Below are 23388 nucleotides of genomic sequence, written 5' to 3'. Positions count from 1 at the left end.
AGGAAGAGGTGCTTAAACGGGCATGGCAAAAGAAAGGTTTCATGTGGAGCAACTGTAAAATCAGTTTAGACCACGATACGCACCAGGGATCCTTGCCAGACGGAAGGAATATGCGGAAACACGGAGGGTCTTGAAGGAAAACAACATCAGATTCCAGACCCTGTATCCAGCTCGGCCAAGAGTCTTACAACGAAGGGACAAAAACTTACGCTACGGTGGAGGAGGCAACATCAGACCTGGAGACCGGGGACTACCTATTAAAGTTATCACCCAACCAGAGTCGCTACTGGAGAGGATTCGGCAGAAGCCGTGGCAGCCAGTGTAGCGAGGACGCTCCACATGAACCAGAGTGTCAAACTACAAGGAAAAGCTGCAAATATTCAGACGTGAATGTACAGACAGTACAGATTAATTAAGAGAAATGACTGAAAAGAGTAAATCGGACTTAAAGGTAAAATGAAAGCTGGTAACTGAAAATAAACTAGAAGGCATAACTTGAATGATAGCAATATGGTCGAAACATAAATAGAAGAAAATTCTCTATGATTATTCACACTGCGGAGGGCCCTCTGACACAGGGTAAAGATAGAGTTTATCCCTCTGAACTGAGGCGGGTTGGTACTCAGGCCTCACTGTTGGAAGTCGGGAAAAATTTTCAAATGTCATATATTCAAAAATGTCTAGGGTGTGGTTATATGTTTTGGTTTACTGTTGAGAAGGGATTACTTACTGTTTGGTTAGAAAAGGAGAGTGTTTTTTTTCTACTAGAGAAAAATGCAAATTGAACTGGTAAAAATAATTTCCTACAATGTTAATGGGGTTTTGAATCCAATTAAAAGAAATAAGATTATGTCTAAATTTGAAAAAAGAGAGCGCACAAATAGCTTTCCTCCAAGAAACACGTATGAGCCAATCCGAACATGAAAAATTAAAAAGAATGGGCTTTAAGCATGTATTTTATTCGTCATATAAACTGAGCCACAAAAGAGGGGTAGCTACTTTAATATCAAATACTCTTAATTATGAACATATTTCAGAGACTAAAGACGAAGATGGACGATTTGTAAAAATCACAGGAAGAATAGAAGGTACAGAAATAACATTGCTGGATGTTTATGCTCCACCAGGTTGTGAATGGTCATTCTATAAACACATTTTTAACCTAATGGTCAGTTCTCAAGGGGTAGTAATCTGTGGAGGGAATTTTAATATTAGGTTAAATCCTGCATTAGATTCTTCAAGAATAGTTACTCAGAATAAACCTCTGACTCAGAAAATGAATTTATTGATGGAGGAGTTGGGAATTATAGATGTGTAGAGGGAATTACACCCCACTAGTAAAGATTATACACATTACTCTTTCCCTCATTCAGCCTATTCAAGGATAGACTATTTCTTTATCTTTAATACAGATAGACTCAGGATAAAAAAACTGTAATATTGCAACAATTGATCTGTTGGATCATAGCCCAGTCTCTAATCCTGGAAAGGAAAATCAGGAAAACACTATGGAGGTTAAATTCACATATACTCAATAACCTGAAAGTAATGGAGAGATTAAGGGGAGAAATCAAAGAATACCTAGACCTTAATGACACGGGAGAAACATCACCAGTTAATCTTATGGGATACATTGAAAGCTGTACTGAGAGGAAAAATTATTTCCATTACCACTCACATGAAAAAAATCAACGCACAAAAATTAGCAGACCTTCAAGGAAAATTAAAACAACTTCAAGTTGTAGATAGCAACAAAAGTAATTCTAATTTAAAACAGGAAATTAAGAAATTGCAAAGTGAAATCGATGATATTTATACATTGGAAACTCAAAGAAATTTTCTTTACCTGAGACAAAAGAATTATGAAGGAGGAGGTAAATCAGCTAGATTATTAGCATATAAGTTACGAAAACAACAAGCAGACAATACAATTCATAAAATAAAGAATTCAAAAACAAAGCTTGTGGAGAGTACAACAGGGAAAATTCAAGAGACTTTTGAAACATATTATTGAGAGCTGTACTCCCAACCCTGGGCTTCCAATGAGCCCTATATAGACACTTTATTGAATTCTTTAGATCTACCCAAGCTTATAGATTTACAAAATGAATGCCTATTGTCAAAGAACTGAATGTGGCCATCTCTAGATTAAAGGCTGGAAAGTCTCCAGGTTCTGATGGGTTTATCTCAGAGTGGTACAAATCGCTGAAGTCACAGTTAGCCCCATTACTACTTAACACCTTTAATTGGATCTTGCAGAGAGGAGAAACTCCACCTTCCTGGACAGAAGCGATTATTTCAGTTATTCCTAAAGAGGGTAAAGATAAACTAGAATGTGGTAATTATCGGTGAACGCAGCAGGCCAGGCAGCATCTCTAGGAAGAGGTACAGTCGACGTTTCAGGCCGAGACCCTTCGTCAGCCCTAACAAAGGGTCTCGGCCTGAAACGTCGACTGTACCTCTTCCTAGAGATGCTGCCTGGCCTGCTGCGTTCACCAGCAACTTTGATGTGTGTTGCTTGAATTTCCAGCATCTGCAGAAATCCTGTTGTATATGTGATAATTATCGGCCAGTTAGCGTTCTTAATTTCGATTACAAATTATCTACATCTATATTAGCGCGCAGATTGGAAAAGCTTTTACCTGGCCTAATCCACTTAGACCAGACTGGATTTATTCAACAAAGACAAACACAGGACAACATAAGGAGAACGCTACACATACTAGAACAGGTTACTAAGAACTGGACAGAGACAATGATAGTGGGATTAGATGCTGAGAAAGCTTTTGATTCAGTTAGTTGGGCATTCCTATACAGAGTGTCAGGAATATTTGACTTTCAAGAAAAGTTTATTAAAGTAATCCAGACTTTATATGACAGCCCTACAGCTCGAATTAAGATAAACAGGGACCTCTCTGACTCTATTTTAGAGAGAGGCCTAGACAGGGATGCCCAATTTCTCCTCTACTTTTTGCGCTATACATTGAACCGCTTGCCCAACTAATAAGACAGAGCGAAATTGTAAAAGGTATCAAGGTGGCAGGGATTGAACAGAAAGTGGCGTTATTCGCAGATGATGTTTTAGTCTATCTGAGTGAACCAGAAAAATCATTTAGAGGATTGTTTACACCATTGGATAACTTTGGGAAAATATCAGGTTATAAAATAAATGTAAAGAAAACAGAGGTTATGTCCCTAAATTATACACCATCCAAAAACTGCAGGATACATATGATCTTAAGTGGGAAGCTAAATCATTAAAATATTTAGGAATAACCCTGCCGAAGGATCTTTCAACGCTGTCACAGGTAAATTATGGGCCATTAATTTCAGAGATAAAAGTAGGTATGCATAGATGGAATCTTATCCCCTCTTTAAGTTTAAATTCAAGGATAAATACCATAAAAAGGAATATTCTCCCTCGGTTACTCTATCTTTTCCAGACTTTACCTGTGGAGGTGGATGATAATCAATTCGGGGAATGGGACAACAGGAATTCTGCAGATGCTGGAAATACAGGCAACACACATCAAAGTTGCTGGTGAACGCAGCAGGCCAGGCAGCATCTCTAGGAAGAGGTACAGTCGACGTTTCAGGCCGAGACCCTTCGTCTCGGCCTGAAACGTCGACTGTACCTCTTCCTAGAGATGCTGCCTGGCCTGCTGCGTTCACCAGCAACTTTGATGTGTGTTGCAGGGAATGGTACAAATGGATTTCCCGCTTTATCTGGCAAGGAAAGAAACCTAGAATTCGATATAACACCTTACAGTTAGGGAAGGAAGGAGGAGGTATGGTACTTCCTTGCTTGAAAAATTATTTTTATGCTTCACAGATAACCCCTCTGTTATATTGGTGTAATAGGGAATATAAGGCTAGATGGAAGGAACTAGAATTTGGATTGGTTGACAGTTTTCCTCTACAAGCCTCAATAACAGACAAAGGATTGATGGATGGGGCCAATTGGAAAAGTTTAAAAACAGCTGGATAAATCTTATATTAAAAGTATGGCAGAAGGTGGTTAATTCACGTAGAATCAATAACATGTTAAAACTTTTCAGATGGTGTGCATATGATACCGAATTCCTTTCCAACAGAGGAGATAAAAGATTTGAACTATGGATAAAGAAAGGTCTTACAACCTACCTCTCATTTATACATAAAAGAGTATTACAAAGTTTCCAATTCCTGCAGGACAAACATGGCCTAGAACACAATGGCTTTTTTAGGTACCTTCAAGTACGTTATGTTAACCAGAGTTGTAGATATACAGACTTATCAACAGTAGAATTAGAATTTTTCAAGATTCTGAATTCGGCTTACAGTTCAATACCCAGTAAATCAGTTTCTTGATTATGTAATGCACTCTCCCATGCTAAAAATATAAATACATTGTATATTAAAGAGAAGTGGGAGAAAGAAGCAGGGTTGGTACTTTCAGAGGAGGCTTGGGGGAAAATCTGCAGCTTTCAGTGGTCTTCGACTAGGAGAGAACATTGTTGGAAAAATATAAGATACTTCAAGACCCCATATCAGGAAAAATATAAAGACACAAACGTGATGTGTTGGAGGAGGTGCGGCTCCAAGAAGGCAAATCATCTCCATATTTTCTGGGATTGCCCTAAATTAAGTTTATACTGGAAAGGTATTCATAGCACATTAGTTAAGGTATTTAAGACCCAGATACCTCTGAGCTTTGAGACGCTCTATTTGGGGCATGTATTGTTTCTTGAACAGAAGAAAGATATAAAGTTGCTGCAGGCCCTTTTAGCGGTTAGTAAGAAATCAATCACTAGAAAGTGGCTAAATCCAATACCACCTACATTAGAAGATTGGCACAAAATTATCTTGGAAATATTTAAAATGGAAAAAATGACTTACTCTGAGAATTCAAAAAGAAAAACTTTATCAAATTTGGAATAAATGGACTGAATATATAACCACAAAGCGAGCAGATTTTAGATGACTCTCCTAATGATTTATACTGCTCTTCTCATCAACACAGTAATATTGCTAACGTAAGCACCCCTGGTCTAAATGTTTACTGTTTTTGTTTTCTTTTCTTTTTTTTGGAAAATGGAGAATTAGCACAAGTAAAGGAAAAGATTTGGGAAAGGGATAAAAAATGATAAAATTAAGTAAATAAGTACATAGGGATTGGATAATTATGTTTGGGGGTAGGAGCAAACATGAACAAGATATAAACACCTACAATGGTAATTACATAGGCTTACATACATTTTGGACCAGGAGAAATGGTCCAGAAGAGATATATGGAAATTATTATTAATCTACTATTATTACTATTTTTCTTAACAACTAATATCATTGTTTAGCCTAATAGAGTAGAATTTCAACTGCACATAATTATCTATTTAAGTGTCTAATTTCTTTTTATATCATCTTAATGTGTACTTAGGATTGTATAATTATAGTTTTATACATATATAAAAAATGGAAAAAAGGTTATACATGTGAAAAAAGTTCATGATACTTGTGAATTCCTTATCCAAATAAAAAAAAATTTTAAAAAAGGGAGAGAGAACACAGGGAATTATAGATCAGTCAGCCTGACATCAGTGGTAGGGAAGATGCTGGAGTCAATTATAAAGGATGAAATAACAGCACATTTGGATAGCAGTAACAGCATCCGTCCGAGTCAGCATAGATTTAGTCATGCTTGACTAATCTCCTGGAATTTTTTTGAGGATGTAACTATGAAAATGGACAAGGGAGAGTCAGTGGATGCAGTGTACCTGGACTTTCAGAAAGCCTTTGATAAGATCCCACACAGGAGATTACTGGGCAAAATTAGAGCACATGGTATTGGGGGTAGGGTACTGACATGGATAGAAAATTGGTTGGCAGACAGGAAACAAAGAGTAGGGATTAACGGGTCCCTTTCAGAATGGCAGGTGGTGACTAGTGGGGTACCGCAAGGTTCAGTGCTGGGACCGCAGCTATTTACAATATACATTAATGATTTAGATGAAGGGATTAAAAGTAACATTAACAAATTTGCAGATAACACAAAGCTGTGTGGCAGTGTGAAATGTGCGGAGGATGTCATGACAATGCAGGATGACTTGGACAGGTTGGGTGAGTGGGCAGATGCATGGCAGATGCAGTTTAATGTGGATAAATGTGAGGTTATCCACTTTGTTGGCAAGAACAGGAAGGCAGATTACTATTTGAATGGTGTCAAGTTAGGAAAAGGGGAAGTACAACGAGATCTAGGTGACCTTGTTCATCAGTCACTGAAAGTAAGTATGCAGGTACAGCAGGCAGTGAAGAAAGCTAATGGCATGTTGGCCTTCATAACAAGGGGAGTTGAGTACAGGAACAAAGAGGTCCTTCTGCAGTTATACAGGGCCCTGGTGAGACCACACCTGAAGTACTGTGTATAGTTTTGGTCTCCAAATTTGAGGAAGAACATTCTTGCTATTTGAAGGAGTGCAGTGTAGATTCCTGAGGCTAATTCCCGGGATGGCAGGACTGTCATATGTTGAAAGATTGGAGCGACTGGGCTTATATACACTGGAATTTAGAAGGATGAGAGTGGATCTGATTGAAACATATAAGATTATTATGGGATTGGACACACTAGAGGCAGGAAACATGTTCCCGATGTTGGGGGAGTCCAGAACCAGACGCCACAATTTGAGAATAAGGGGTAGGCCATTTAGAACGGAGTTAAGGAAAAACTTCTTCACCCAGAGAGTTGTGGATCTGTGGAATGCTCTGCCCCAGAAGGCAGTGGAGGCCAATTCTCTGGATGCTTTCAAGAAAGAGGTACATAGAGCTCCTAATGATAGCGGAGTCAAGGGATATGGGGAGAAGGTAGGAATGGGGTACTGATTGTGGATGATCAGCCATGATCACAGTGAATGGCAGTGCTGGCTCGAAGGGCCAAATGGCCTACACCTGCACCTAATGTCTATTGTCTAATTCCAACCTATGAAATCTTTCCTCGTAGCTAAATTTCTCCACTGCAGACAACATCCTGTTGAGGCTCTTCTGCATCTTTCTAGCATTACCATGCCCTTTCTGTAGTACGGTGACACAATATTCCAAATGTGGCTTGACTAATGTCTTGTGAGGTAAATGCAACTACCTCAATTCCCCTGCATATGAAGACAAACAAACAAAACACATCCTTCACTACTCTATCCACCTGTGACACCGTTTTCAGGTCCCTCTGTACATCAACACTTCTAAGATCTATATATATATATCTCCTGTCAGACAAACCAAAATGCATTACCTCATATTTATCTGGATTAAATGAGTGTAATTACTCTCAACGAGATCTATTATTGAATGAAGTGTACAGCTTATCATAGCAATACAGTTAACCAATCAAGACTATTGTAAAAATATGAAGTTGATATCAAACCAACAAAGCTCACCTTGCCTACTTACCATGCCAAATGTGTAAATTGAGAATCAACAGAGCATGCCACCACTTCAGTATTAATTGATCTGAACTCATTTATTCTGTCACTGAAGGCTATTATCTCAGTGGGACAAACAAATGTACTGCAAATTAAGGAAACAAAACAATAATAAATAATGGATCATTTATAAGTTAAAAATATTATTTAGTGAACATGCCTGAAAGTCAAGGGTTACAGGTAAGAACTTAACAGCACATCAGTTCATAGCATACTTCCAGCTATCTACTAATCTTTTTTAAAATACAAATAAAACATTGAAAAGTGCTAAGTGAAAAACACTATTTTTGATTAAATTGAAAACCAGCAAAATGAATTTCTCTTAGTTTGGGGACAGAATGCGAATAAAAAAATGTTTCAAACAAGATGATACCCCACTGGTAGCTCAGTAGAAACAAAACTACACCTCTTACTGACAACAGGTACAACAGCGACAACGGCCTTGCAATATTCTCTAGCTGTGATTGGTTCTTTAGGTAAAGATTCACAAACAAATCTTCCCACATTGAAAAAAATATATTCACGAGCAAACTGAAAACCTCCAGAATGGAGGCTGATTATGGATAGAACAGATGTTATATACAGGGTATATCAATGTTACAGAAAAAAAAAGCACACGCAGATACAAGATATTGAACAGGAGGCAAAAGGAATATTTCCTTAAATTAGAATACATGGGTATGAGGTTGTGGGACAAATACAAGGAAGTGAATGATAAATAAATGATAAATGATGAAGACAGGGCTAACACATATGATCATGGAGGATAAAAAAAACAAAATGGAACGTTTACATAAAACTGTTCTGTGTGATCACTCAATAATGATTGCTGTTTTCATGCTTAATTTTTGGTAACCATGTTCTCTATCACTTAACAATAGTAAACAGAATTTGTTCCATGCAAAAATCTTTTAATTAACAACTTAATTCCAATATAAAGTTAACTAGAAAATCTGAGGCTATCTGCATGGTTTGCCAAACTTCAATCCTTTCCATGAGCATTTACGTAGCGAGAAGTAATTAGATTTAAGAAGGGGAAAATAAACCTCTACTTGCATAAAGCAAACCAGGTGCAGGAACAAAGTTGTTTAACTCTTAGCTAATTTCCTATCTTGTAATTTGTCGAAGCACTGATGGGTTCCAGGGCAAAGAAAGACTTTTGAATTATAGTGATAATTGCTATATTTATACTCTATTCTTGGTTGGTACAACTGTAATGAAACCCAATTTCCCTCGGGATCAATAAAGTATGACTATTGAAGCAATGACAGAAAAAAAAACCAATAGAAACCAGTGAAGAGGCAGTTAAGAATCCATAAAGCGCTGTAATAAAGTACTAGCTATTTTTTGCTCCCCCCCCCCCTTAGTATTTTAAAACTATGAAAAAATAGAAAACCTATTCAGGAACAGGTCTCCCGCCTTAGAGACATACTAGTTCTGAGATATTAAGGTATGAAAACCTCTCTAAAAAAAATTCAACAAGCACAAAGGGTTCCTGGGCTTAAATCTTCTGTGTGTATATCTGGGGAACTTGAGTTAAATACCCAAACACTAACTGGAGATTATTACTAACTGGAAAGGATAAAGTGATAATACCCTTTGGTTAAGAGGGTGAACTCCGAATTCTAAGCTGCACTTAACCAATGCCCATATCTGAAAATGACTTGTGGTCAGACAGTACATTTCCCAGAACCAAAGCTGTCATAGTCATGTTAAGTGTTTGATACTTACAAGTCAAGTGGGTAAAAAAAGAAGACAAGGTATTTGCCTCGAAAATCTGCAAGTTTAAGTTCTTTGAATTCTCCATTTATTACTGCTGTACCTTCCCAATCTGGTGCAGGTTTTGAAACTAAAAATTTTGAAGACATATAATTACACACACATTAGTTAAGTCTTGTAGTAGAAATCTCACCCCCCACAATAAATTAACAAATAGCATGTTGCACCCTTTGTTTCACAACCATGAATTTATAGGATCTAATATCCAATAGCTTGTGGATAGTATAGAGAGAATGCAGAGGAGATTTACAAGGATTGGAAGGGGTACCGTATGAGACTAGGTTGAGAGTACTTGGCCTTTTCTCCTTGCAGCGACAGAGGATGAGAGGTGACCCGATAGAGGTGTACAAGATAATGAGAGGCATTGATCATGTGGATAGCTAGAGGCTTTTTCCCAGGGCTGAGATGGCTAACATGAGGAGGCATAGTTTAAAGGGGCTTGGAAATAGGTACCGAGGGGATGTTAGGGTTAAGTTTTTCCACACACAGTGGTGGGTGCGTGGAATGCAATGCCAGCAGCAATGGTGAAAGTGGATACAATAGGGTCTTTTAAGAGCCTCTTAGATAGGTACATGGAGCTTAGAAAAGTAGAGGGCTATGTGCTAGGGAAATTCTAGGCAGCCTCTAGAGTAGGTTACATGGTCGGCACAACATTGTGGGCTAAAGGGTCTGTAATGTGCTGTCGATTTCTATGTTCTATAATACAATGTACACGGAATATCTTAACAACTTTATCTGGATGCTGTGATAAATGTACTTAGTGGCCACTTTATCTGGTATGGGAGGTAATATGTGGTTATTTCAGTTACTGGTACCTTTCTGTCAGCTTGAACCAGTCTGGCCATCCTCCTCTGCCCTTTCTCATTAACAGCAGAGTTAGGCCATTCAGCCCATCGAGCCTGCCCTGCCATTCTATCATGGCTGATTCCCAATTTCACTCAACCCCATACACCTGCCTTCTCGCCATATCATCTGATGCCCTGACCAATCAGAAAACTATCAATTTTCACTTTAAATATACCCACCATCTTGGCCTCCACTCTGGTAGAGCATTCCACAGGTTCACTACTCTCTGGCTAAAAATATTCCTCCTCACTCCTGTTCTAAAGAGTCACCGCTAAATTTTGAGGCTGTGCCCTCTGGTTCTGGACACCCCTCATCAAAGGAAACATCTGCTCCACATCTATCCCATCTACTCCTTTCACCATTCGGTAGGTGTCAATAAGATCTCCCTGCATTCTTCTAAATTCAAGTGAGTACAGGCCCAAAGCTCCCAAATGCTCCTATGTTAACCCCTTCCTTCCCGGGATCCTCCTTGTGAACCTCATTTGGACTCTCTTCAATGGCAACACATCCTTTCTGAGATATGGGGCCCAAAACTGTTGACAAGACTCCAAGTGCAACCTGACCAGCATCTTACAAAGCCTCAGCATCTCCTTGTTTTTATATTCTATTCTTCTTGAAATGAATGCCAACATTACATTTGCCTTCTTCATCTCAGACTCAGTCTGTAAATATACCTTCTGGGAGTTTTGCATGAGGACTCCTAAGTCCCTTGGCACCTCTCGATGTTTGAATTTTTTCCCCATTTAGGTAATAGTCTGCACTTTTGTTCCTTTTACCAAAATGTATTATCATACATTTCCCACCACTGTATTCTATCTGCCACTTTTTTGCCCATTTGTCCAATTTGTCTAAGACCTTCTGCAATCGCATTGCTTCCTCAGCACTACCTACCCCTCCACCTATCTTTGTAGCATCTGCAAACTTTGCCACAAAGCCATCAACTCCTTATCCAAATCATTGACAATGTGATAAGTAGCGGTCCCAATACTGACCCCTGAGGAACACCACTAGTCACTGGCAGCCAACACTAAAAGGCTCCCTTTATTCCCATTCGCTGCCCCCGCCTGTCAGCCACCCGCCTGTCAGCCATTCCTCTATCTATGCCAGTATCTTTCCTGTAACACCATAGGATTTTATCTTGTTAAGCAGCCTCACCTATGGCACCTAATCAACTGCCTTCTAAAATCCAAGTAAATGACATCTACTGCCTCTCCTTTGTCCACCCTGCTGTTTACTTCTTGAAGAACCCCAACAGATTTATCAGGCAAGACTTCCCTTTACAGAAACCATGCTGACTTTGACTTATTGTATCATTAGTTTCCAGGTACTCCGAAACCTCATCCTTAACAATAGACTTCAACACTTTCCCAACCAGAGAATAGGCTCATGTGCCCTTTGCAATCTCAACCCCATGTATTGGCTACTATCTGGAGGCCTGTATAGGATTCCCTTTTTTTTTTACCCTTGCAGTTTAATAACTCCACCTACAAAGATTCAACATTCTCTGACCCAGTCATCACTTTCTAAACATATAATTCCATCTCTTACCAACAGAGCCACACCACCACCTATGCCTTACTGCCTGTCCTTTTGATTAAGAGCATAGGTACTATGAATCATAGAACAATCAGGTATTCATATCTGCAAAGTAGCTAGATCTGTTGACATTGGGTCATGATGGGTAACCAAAACTTTATGCAATACTCCAGGCCTCACCACTGTCCTGTACAAATGCAACATGACATCCTAACTTCTGTAGTTGTACAATACAGTACATTCTATCTTCCTCACACCGAGGGATTTTTTTTCCCCAACTGCCTTCGTTAAACGACGTTATATTTTGCCTCTTAAGAATCAAAACAAAATGGCTACACCTATACATTTTGCTACTGCAAAATAAAGAGCTGTTTGCTTTTTCTCACACCTTGAGAAAACTGCTGCTGCTGCCATGGTTTGTTTTATTTGTGACCTTGGTCTTCTCTCCAAAGCAACAAGAAATCTTTCACAGCAATTAGTTATTAACAATCTAAAGGAATATCAAATATGCCAGGCTTTTTAGGTTCGCTGTTTACCTTCTAGTTTCAGTAAAGTTTAAAAGATTTTGCTACGTAATCAAATCCTGAATTGAATAGGTAATACAGGATTCAAATCTGTCTGAACACACAACCAGACCAGAAGAAGAAATGATCAGTCTTCTCCATCTTCAAATCAGAAGGGAGAACAGTTGCACTGTAAGCAACAAGCAGACACCCTCACACTGACCCAAATAAAGTAAATTTTCTGTTCTGATCCAAGCTAATATTTTCCTAGTTGGTATGGATAAGCTTGTCATGAAGCTAAGAGGAAACCTACCACAGTTTCTAGTCAAAGGATATATAGCCATCACATTTCAACGTTTGTTTTAGCACGAACTACAGAGCTGAAAAGTACATTAAATATTTGCAGCAACATACATTTAAGTGTGGTAATGTTAAAAAAAAAACTCCAGTATTCCGTTTCTTCCCATCATGCAGATTTTAAAAGCTGTTATTAAGTGACCATCCAACCTCACCACCAATTCCAGAGTAGCTTGGCTAAGTGATTGGTCGGGTTCTTCCATCTTTCCTGCTTTTCTTTCAGATTACAGCACATGCAATTTAATTAGTTTTTCCAGAGTAGTTTAACTTTGACTGATGAGCTCATATAGAATTTAGTTTTGAACGTTAAGTTGTTAATCATGTTCCAATGGCTGGACCTCTACAACTTGTCAAGTCTGGGGCTGACCAGCTATTACACATGGCTCTTTGAAAGAATACAACATTCGCATTCATTCACTATTTCTTGCTGACCTATCGTCAATCAAGTTGAGGAAGGGGAATGTTGGGTGATATAGTGGAGATGAAAGTTAAGAGATTGTGACAAAATGTATAGATAGCTTGAAGCTCATCTTGCAGTCAGATAACAAGGTACAATCTATGAGTAGTCAGTCATGTGCCCCATCAAACCTGCTCCACCATTCTGTAAGATCATATCTGATCTCGGATTCACTTTCCCCACTTGTTCTTCATAACCTTTAACTCCCCCTTAGTCAAAACATCTGCCTCAGCCTTGAGTATATGCAACTCAGACTACTTCTATGGGTAAACACTCTGAAAGGTTCATAACCTAAAACATCAAACAGTACAGTACAGAAACAGGAGCTCAGCCTCCCCACATCTGTACCAACCATGATGCTGCTGACCTAACCCCATATACCTGCACATGATTCATATTCTATTGAGAACATTATATTCCTCTTAAACATTACTATTGTATCTGCTTCTATTACCTCCCCTGACAGCACATTTCAAGCATTTACCCCATCTATACCCATCATAATTTTGTATAGTTTCCCCCACTATCCGAAGGTAGAGCATTCCTATGAAACCGTTCGTAAACCGAAATGGCATAAAGCAAAGAAGCAATTAACATTAATTTATACGGGAAAATTTTTGAGCGTTCCCAGACCCAAAAAATAACCTACCAAATAGCACATAAAACCTAAAATAACACTAACATATAGTAAAAGCAGGAATGATATGATAAATACACAGCCTATATAAAGTAGAAATAATGTACATACAGTGTAGTTTCACTTAACAGAATCGGGAAGTTTGAGCCAAAATCGATTTGTCGAAAAAAATGTACAAGCATGTGCATGTCACGCATTCGCACGTACATGAAATCACACGTCGCGCATACACAAACACCTGCCCGCACAAGGCTTCATGATCATGGTAGTCTTTCTCAGGGTAAACACAAGTTTAAAGTGAGCATCTTGTTTCGTAAAAGCGAAAATCCTCTTTCCATTAACGAAAACAGGTACTAATGTAGGTAACACACATAAAAGTTGCTGGTGAACACAGCAGGCCAGGCAGCATCTCTAGGTAGAGGTACAGTCGACGTTTCCGGCCGAGACCCTTTGTCAGGACTAACTGAAAGAAGAGCTAGTAAGAGATTTGAAAGTGGGAGGGGGAGGGGGAGATCCAAAATGATAGGAGAAGACAGGAGGGGGAGGGATGGAGCCAAGAGCTGGACAGTTGATTGGCAAAAGGGATATGAGAGGATCATGGGACAGCAGGCCTAGGGAGAAAGAAAAGGGGGGGGGGAAGCTCAGAGGATGGGCAAGGGGTAGAGTGAGAGGGACAGAGGGAGAAAAAGGAGAGAGAGAAAAAGTGTGTATATAAATAAATAAATACCGGATTGGATACGAGGGGGAGGTGGGGCATTAGCAGAAGTTTGAGAAGTCAAAGTTCATGCCATCAGGTTGGAGGCTACCCAGACGGAATATAAGGTGTTGTTCCTCCAACCTGAGTGTGGCTTCATCTTGACAGTAGAGGCGGCCGTGGATAGACATATCAGAATGGGAATGGGATATGGAATTAAAATGTGTGGACACTGGGAGATCCTGCTTTCTCTGGCGGACAGAGCGTAGGTGTTCAGCAAAACGGTCTCTCAGTCTGCGTCGGGTCTCGCCAATATACAGTTTATCACCCCAGCCGACTCACAGGTGAAGTGTCGCCTCACCTGGAAGGACTGTCTGGGGCCCTGAATGGTAGTGAGGGAGGAAGTGTAAGGGCATGTGTAGCACTTGCTCCGCTTACAAGGATAAGTGCCAAGAGGGAGATTGGGGGGGGGGGGAACGAATGGACAAGGGAGTCGCGTAGGGAGCGACTCACCTACCACCCCACCAGCCTCCAGGTCCAACATATAATTCTCTGTAACTTCCGCCACCTCCAACAGGATCCCACCACTCAGCACATCTTTCCCTCCCCCCCGCCCGCTTTCCACAGGGATCGCTTCCTACGCGACTCCCTCGTCTTTCCCTCCCGCCATCCCTCCCCACTGATCTCCCTCTCGTTTAGTTTCTCAGCACTTTTAAAGTTAATCCATCAAATATAAGATCTTTTGAAAATACCTGAATTGATAAGGGAGGCAAGAATGGGGAAAAAGAATGGAGATAAAAAAAGGACCACTGCGGAGCCTATGGAAGAGAGAGGTGCAGCACGCAGCTCTCCTACACGCTTAACGCTTAACGTTTCTGAAACAGAGACACTACGAAAGTGGATCTAAATGTATGAAAGTACTGGCATGGAAACTGAAAAAAAAAGTAGAAAATCCAATTCATAGAATTAGGGATCCAAGAACAAAAGTAATAAAAAATAAGCTAAGTGAAATTCACGAAGCTTTTGAAATGTTTTACAAAACTCTATATTCCAAAGTTCTAGGGGGAAACTTAACCCAAGCTGACACCTTCCTGAATTCTCTAGAGTTACCCACTTTAAGCAAAGAACAAAATAGAAAGATGATTGCTGATATAACTGAAGCTGAACCAAAAACTGCAATTAGTAGGCTTAAATTAAGCAAATCACCAGGATCAGATGGATATATGGCAAAGTGGTATAAAGAGTTTAGAAGTGAGTTAATCCCTGTTTTACTCCCCGCACTGAACTGGGCCCTAAGAAAGGTGCAAATGCCACCCAGCTGGAAGGAGACGATAATCAATAATTAGCCAAGGAAAAGGGGGGAGGGGGGAGAATGGGGCCTACCTTCTCTTAGAGATAATTATTTTGCAGCACAGTTGAGAGCTGTGATAAGCTGGTGCAACCCATCATATGACGCTCAGTGGAAAAACATTGAGGAGAGGATACAGGCAAATTTGGCTGATAATAACCTACAAAGTTACATAAATAATATGACAACCCATGGGTGAAATGGACTCTTAAAATATGGAAAGCTATTATAAAAGAATATAGAGCGAGACATTGCAATTCTTAAATGGTGTGCATATGACTCGGATTTTACGCCAAATAAACTGGATGTTAGATTTAAGGACTGGACAATAACAGCTATTTGCAATATAATGAAAGAAGGAACACTGTTCAGTTTTGAAATGCTCAAAGAGAAACACTTATTAGAAAAACAAGACTTTTACCAGTATTTACAGATGCGACAGTATGTTAATAGGAGGGTTAAAAATGTAACCAAGGAAAGTTTGATAGAGCTATTTAGAAAAGCATATAATTCAGACAACGGTAGTAAAATCATTCCAAGCGTGTATAAGGGTTTGTCAAATCTTAAAACAAATTCGACTTCATACATTAGAACAAAATGGGAGAAGGAAGGAGGGATAATAATATCTGAGGAAGACTAGACAATAATATGGAGGTATCAATGGAAGTGTACCAGTTCACAGAAATGGAGGGAGTTTGGGTGGAAAAACTTGATAAGATATTTTATTACACCCTCTCAGAAATCCCATTATGATAATAACTCCCCATTTGTTGGAGAAGTTGTGGAAATCAAACTGCAAACCATTCTCATATTTTCTGGGAATGCTCCGTTATCAGACTATTGGAGTGGGATACATAATGCCTTAAAAAGACATCTTTAAATGTAAAATACCCTTAGCGAGTAAGACCATATATTTTGGGTATATACCTCAAGAATGGTTGAAAAGAGATAAATATTTAATGAATATACTGGTAAAAAGACCCTTACCAGGAAATGGTTATCACAGGAGAGCCCAACTTTAAATGCATGGATGGAAATTACAATGGACATTTACAAAATGGAGAAGATAACAGCATCTGTTAATCATAAGTTGGAACAATTTTATTCAAACCAGAAAAAATGGTTTAACTACATAACACCTCAAAGCCTGATCTTATTTTCACAAGTCAATGAATATGTTGTAAAAAAAATCACTCCCTACTCTGTACAGTTTTCTTCTTTCGATTGTTCTTTCTTTCCTCCCCTTTCTGTAAGTGTATACCTCAGATAAACATTATGTGGAGATTTGTGACAAATATGATCATATGATATATACGTACAGTATCTGAAATACACCTTAGGGAAATGTTTGATGATGAAATTCAATAAAAATAAATTACAAAAAAAAATTTGAGAGGGATATATATTTAGAAAATTTGAGAGCGGTATGAGACAGGACAGGGAGAGGGACACACACACTTGGTTCCACTCCAATTTGCCTAATGGTGCCACAGGTCCACAGCAGAAGCCATCTCAATGGCTCTTCATTCAAACCTGGAACATCTGGACAGCAAACATGCATGCATCAAGATGCTCTTTATTGACTACAGCTCCACATTAAATACCATTATCCCCTCAAAACTAATCAACAACATCCTCAATTTCCTCACCTGCAGACCCCAGTCAGTTCGGATTGGCAACATCTCTTCCACAATCTCCATCACCACAGGTGTACCCTGCTCTATTCACTTTTTACATATGACTATGAAGCTAAGCACGGCCCCAATGCCATATTTAAGTTTGCTGACGACATCTTAAGGCCTAAGACAAAAGGGACAGAAGTAAGCCATTTGGTCCATCAAGTCTGCTCCTGCCATCTGATCACAGCTGATCCAGCTTTCTCTACCCCATTCTCCTGCCTTCTGCCCATAACTTTTCACTTGCTAACTTATCAAGAATCAGAATCTCATCAACCTCCACCCAATGACCTGGCCTTCACAGCCACCCGTGGCAATGAATTCCACAGATTCAGCACTCTCTGGCTAAAGAAATTCCTCATCTCTGTTCTAAACGGACGTCCCTCTATTCTGAGGTTGTGCCCTCTAATCCAAGAATCCCCCAGAATAGGAAATATTCTCTCCACATCTACCCTACCTAGGCCTTTCAACATTCAATAGGTTTCATTGTGATCCCCTCCGCTTTTTTCTAAATTTCAGTGAGTACAGGCCCAGAATCATCAAATGCTCTTCATATGATAAGCCATTTATTCCTGAAATCATTTCCCTGAACCTCCTGTGAACAATCTCCAATGTTAGCACATCCTTTCTTAAAAACGGGCCCAAAACTGCTCACAATACTCCAGGTGAGGCCTCACTAGTGTCTTATACAGTCTCAGCATTACATCCTTGTTTTTATATTCTGATCCTCTCGAAATGAATGCTAACATTCCATTTGCCTTCCCCACCACTGACTCAACCTGCAAATTAACCTTTAGGGAATCCTGCACGAGGACTCCCAAGTCCCTTTGCACCTTGGTTGTTCGAACTTTCTCTCAATTTAGAAATTAGTCTATGCTTTTGTTCCTTCTACCAAAGTGCATGACCATACACTTCCTGACACAGTATTCTATCTGCTACTTCTTTGCCCATTCTCCTAATCTGTCCAAGTCCTTCTGCAGCTTCTCTGCTTCCTCAACACTACCTGTCATCCACAAATTTGGCCACAAAGCCATCAATTCCGTCATCCAAATAATTGCCACATGTAAAAGGAATCAGTCCAAACACCAATCCTTGTGGAATACCACTAGTCACTTGCAGCCAATCAGAAAAAGCTCCTTCAGTTTCCACTCTTTGCCTCCTGCAATCAGCCATGCTAGTATCTTTCCTGTAATACCATGGGCTCTTGTCTTGCTAAGCAGTCTCATGTGTGACACCTCATCAAGAACCTTCTGAAAATCCAAGTACACAACATCCACCGATTCTCCTTTGTCTATCCTGCTTATTTCCTCAAAGAATTCCAACAGATCTGTCAGACAAGCTTTTCACTCAAGGAAAACATGCTGACTTTGGACGGATACAAAATACTTACTCAGTTCATCCACCATTTCCTTGTCTCCCCAATTACTACCTTTCCAATGTCATTTTCCAGCAGTAGTATAATCTCGCCTCTCTTTTAATACATCTGGAAAAAAACCGTTGATATCCCCTTTGATATTACTAGCTGCCTTATCTTCATATTTCATCTTTTTCCTCCTTATGTTTTTTTTAGTTGCCTTATGTTGCTTTTTAAGAAGCTTCCCAATCTTCTAATTCCCACTATTTTTTTCTCTATTTGTGCCCTCTCTTTTGCTGTCAGCCACAGCTGCATAATCCTCCCTTTAGAATACTATTACTTCTTTAGGATGCATCTATCCTGCACCTTCTAAATTGATCCCAGAAACTCCAGCCATTGCTATTCTGCTGCTGTCCCAGCCAGTGCTCTTTTCCCAATCAATTTTGGCAAGCTTTCCATTTACTGTAATACTGATACATTTAACTTTCGCTTCTCCCTCTCAAATTGCAGGGTGAATTCTAATCATATTATGATCACTGCCTCCCAAGGGGTTCTTTATCTTAAGCTCCTTAATCAAATTGGGTTCATTACATAACCCTCAATCTAGAATAGCTGATCCCCTAGTGGGCTCAGACACAAGCTGCTATAAAAAGCCATCTTATATTCATTCTACCAATTCTCTCTTGGGATCCAAAACCAGCACCAACCTGATTTTCCCAATCTACCCACTGAATTGAAATCACTCATTACTATCCTAACTTTTCAGTGGCCTGTATATAACTCACATCATGGTCTTTTTAACCTTGCAGTTCCTTAACTCTACCCACAAGGATCCTACATCTTCCAATCCTATATCATCTCTAAGGATTTGATTTCATTTTTTTTACCAATACAGCCACATCACCTCCTCTGCCTACTTGCCTGTCCATATGATACAATGTGTACCCTTGGATGTTAAGCTCCGAACTATAATCTTCACGTGGGCACAACTCAGTGATGATCATCTACCTTATTCTGTGTACTGCATGCATTCAAATGTAACACCTTTGAGTTTGTCACCATTAACTGCAACTCATCCCACTGACTGCAATTTTGCCTTATCATCTGCCTGTCCCTTACTGACAGTCTCACGACACAGTGCCTCTGCTTTTATACCTACTGCCCCATCCTCAGCCCTAATCACTCAGTTTCCCACCTCCCTGCCAAATGCACTTAAACTCTCCCCAACAGTTTTAGCAAAGCTGCCTGCAAGGATATTGGTCCCCCTTGGGTTCAGGTGTAACCCATCCCTTTTGTACAAGTCATACCTTATCCAGAAGAGATCCCAATGATTCAGAAATCTGAAACTATGCCTCCTGCACCAGTTCCTCAGCCACAAATTCATCTGCTAAATCATCCTATTCTTACCCTCATTGGCACGTGGCACAGGCAGCAATCCAGAGATGACTACCCTGAAGGTTCTGCTTTTCAGCTTTCTAGCTAGCTCCCTTAATTATCTCTTCAGAACCTCCTCCTTTTCCCTATGTCATTGATACCAATATCTACTGACTGCTCACTCTCCCCCATAGAATGTCATGGACCTGATCCAAGATGTCCCCAACGCTGGCACTTGTGAGGCAACATACACTCCAGATGTCTCTATCGCATCTGCAGAATCCTGTGTCTGCTCCTCTAACCATGGAATCGTTACCATCACAGCAGTTTCTTCTTCCCCACCCCCTTCCCTTCCGAGCCACAGCGCTTGACTCAGTCCCAGAGACCCATTTGCTGCAACTTCCCCCAGTAGATCATTCCCCACCCCTCACAGTATCCAAAGTGGTATTCTGAGGGAACAGCAATAGAGATATTCTGCACTGGCTGCCCATTTCCTTTCCCTCTCCCGACAGTCATCTTGGTACCAGCATCCTACAACTTATGGTAGCTACATCCCTGTAGCTCCTACCCATCACCTCTTTTTCCCCATATTAGAGGTGGAGACCAATCAGCTTATAGGAGGGAGATTGAAATTCTAGCTGAGTGTGCCACAACAGCAAAACCAAGGAGCTGATTATTAACCAGGAGGAAACTAGGGGTCCCTGAGCCAGTCCTCATTGGGGAAATCAGAGGTGGAGAGGATCAGCAACTTAAAATTCTTCAGTGTTATCAGTTCAAAGGATCTGCCCCTGGGTCACCTGTAAGTGCAATTACGAAGAAAGCATGGTAGCCCCTCTACTTCCTTAGAAGTTTATGAAGATTCAGCAACACATCTAAAACTTCGATAAATTTCTATAGGTATGGTGGAGAGTACATTGACTAGCTGCATCACAGCATGGTATGGAAACACAAATGCCTTTGAACAGAAAATCCTACAAAAAGTAGTGTACAAGACCCAGTCCATCATGGATAAAAAACCCTCTCACGACTGAGCAGATCTACACAGATCATGTCGCTGGAAAGCAGCATCTATCATCAGGGGCCTTCTCTGATCACCGCTGCCATCAGGAAGGTGGTACAGGAGCCTCAGGACTCACACCAAACAGGCTCAGGAAGTTATTACCCCTCAATTATTAAGCTCTTGAAATAGAAGGCTAACCTTACTTGCTCCATCACTAAACTGTTCCCACACCTATGGGCTCACTTTCAAGGACTCTTCCATTTCATGTTCTCAATATTTATTGCTTATTGACTCTTTTAATTTTTCTTTGTATTTGTACAATTTGTTGTCTTTTGCACCTTGGTGGTCTGCCCTTTTGGTGCAGTCTTTCATAGCCTCTGTTATGGTTATTGGATTTACTGAGCATGCACGCAAGAAAATGACTATCAGTATGTGGCAACGCACAGGTACTTCAATAATAAACGCAAACACGGGGAAATCTGCAGATGGTGCAAATTCAAGAATGTACTTCTTCCTACAGATGCTGCCTGGCCTGCTGCGTTCCACCAGCATTTTGTGTGTTGCCTTGATAATAAGTTTACTTTTAACTTAATAAAAGTCAGTTCAGAGCTGTGATAAGGTGGGAAGCGAAACTGGATTAATTCCAATGTGAGAATTACAGGAAAGGTGGGCACCAACAACTTGTTCAAGAAAACGAACGGGAAAAAAAAATCAAGTTGGACAGTTTGCAAGAATACCGCAGGTCCGAGAGGCACACATTTTGCTGAAAAATAAACCGCAGATTGTAGCAAAACTTTAAAGAAGATATGGGGGGTGGGGTGGAGAGAGGTGTTACAAGGAATAAATAAAGGAATGCAGTCGGCGCTAGTAACCGGTAGTGGGGGGAATGAAGATGTAATTGCAGTAACTGGAGAGGCAAATACTCTCCGCTGCGAAAAAGAAACGATGGAAGGAAAGAGGGCGTCCCCCGGGCCAAGTCTGCAGCGTGTCCGTTACCCAAAGAACAAATATACCTGGTCCCCGCTAATGAAGCTAACGTGTGCACGGCCACAACAGGGAGCGATCCCACACCAGCCCACAGAGCAGCGGTGAGGGTGGGGGTGACCACCAGCCGACCGTTAACATTCAAACCCTCGCGCACACGCGCGCGCCCCGCCGCGGCAGGAGGCGCGCCACCGCCTCCGACACTCACTCTTGGCTTTGCTGAGATGCAGCGAATGGTCGGAGCCGGGCACTCGGAAGGCCTCCCCTGGATAGACATGGCCCCCGGCGTAGTGGTGGCAGCTCTGCTGGCTTTCCGAAGTAACGCCGTGCGCCAGAACCACGGCGATAAGCGAACAAAGGACGGCGCGACCACGCCGAAGCTCCCCAGGCGCCATAACTCAAGTGCCACGCATGCGCTGAACCTCTCACCCCATGGGAAGGCGGGGCACAAGGAGGCCGTTTAACCCTCTCGGCTCCGTGCATGAGAATAGGGGTCAAAACCCTTGCTGCAAATTGTCAGCGCGTCCAAAATTTCGCTGCCTGCATTCCACTCTCACTATTTCATAGTTACACATCAAACCAAAGTCTCTCCACCATCAACTACGCACACCTAATGGGTTTCCTCTCTAACTATCTGAAACTCAGTGGCTACTTTACGAAGTATCTCAAAGTGGCCGCTCATGTTCGCTGTCTCCTGCTGCTGTAGCCCAAACGGCGTAGATGTGTTGTGCATTCAGAGAGGTTCTTCTGCAGACCACTGTTATAACGTGTACAGTAGTTATTTGAGTTACTGTTGCCTTCCTGTCAGCTTGAAACTGCCTGGTCACTCTCATCTGACCTCGCTCATTAACACGGTGTTTTCGCCCACAGAAATGCCGCTACAGGATTTATATTTTGTTTTGTTTTGCACCGTTCTCTGGAAACTCTCAGGAGATCTCAAGGAGTTTCTGAGATACTCATCCCGTCTGACACCAACAATCATTCCACGGTCAATGACACTCATCATATTTCTTTCCATTATGATGTTTGGTCTGAACAACAGCTGAATCTCTTCTCCTGCTCTAGTACTGTTAATGGCAGTTAGCAGACCAACACAAGGTACATTACCGCCATCTACTGAGCATCATTCACCCACACTAAATACTTTTCTTCCAGAAAGTCTTCCCCCACCGACACTTTCACAGTTGTGTCACTAAAACTCCATATACATAGTACGAGCTAAAGATCCCCTAACCATTAGCTTTTCATTGTAAGGTTTTAAAAAGTCAAAAGAAATGTTAGCAACCCTTCTCTATTAGCCAACAAACTTATAGCATTCAATTGTAAAAAAAAGTAAAAAGAAAACGGCATTAACTTCTTTGAAGTCTGAATATTTACCCATTCTTGTAAAGC

The 23388-nt window shown here is 40.6% G+C and overlaps 1 protein-coding gene across 1 annotated transcript in view; it reads right to left on the bottom strand.

The window, feature by feature from the left end:
- The window catches only part of prdx4 (peroxiredoxin 4), a 36412-nt gene extending 13995 nt beyond the window's left edge, over positions 1-22417 (bottom strand). Inside the window, exons 1-3 of the mRNA XM_072260847.1 lie at positions 22205-22417; positions 9183-9300; positions 7420-7536 (exon numbers count right to left, since the gene is read on the bottom strand). Of these exons, the coding sequence (XP_072116948.1) occupies positions 7420-7536; positions 9183-9300; positions 22205-22391 (422 nt within the window). The 5' untranslated portion in view covers positions 22392-22417. The remainder of the gene's footprint in view (positions 1-7419; positions 7537-9182; positions 9301-22204) is intronic.
- Positions 22418-23388: the final 971 nt, after the last annotated feature.

Source organism: Mobula birostris, chromosome 6, assembly GCF_030028105.1.
Source record: "Mobula birostris isolate sMobBir1 chromosome 6, sMobBir1.hap1, whole genome shotgun sequence".
NCBI lineage: Eukaryota > Metazoa > Chordata > Chondrichthyes > Myliobatiformes > Myliobatidae > Mobula > Mobula birostris.
This window is presented reverse-complemented; position numbering and strand designations above follow the sequence as displayed.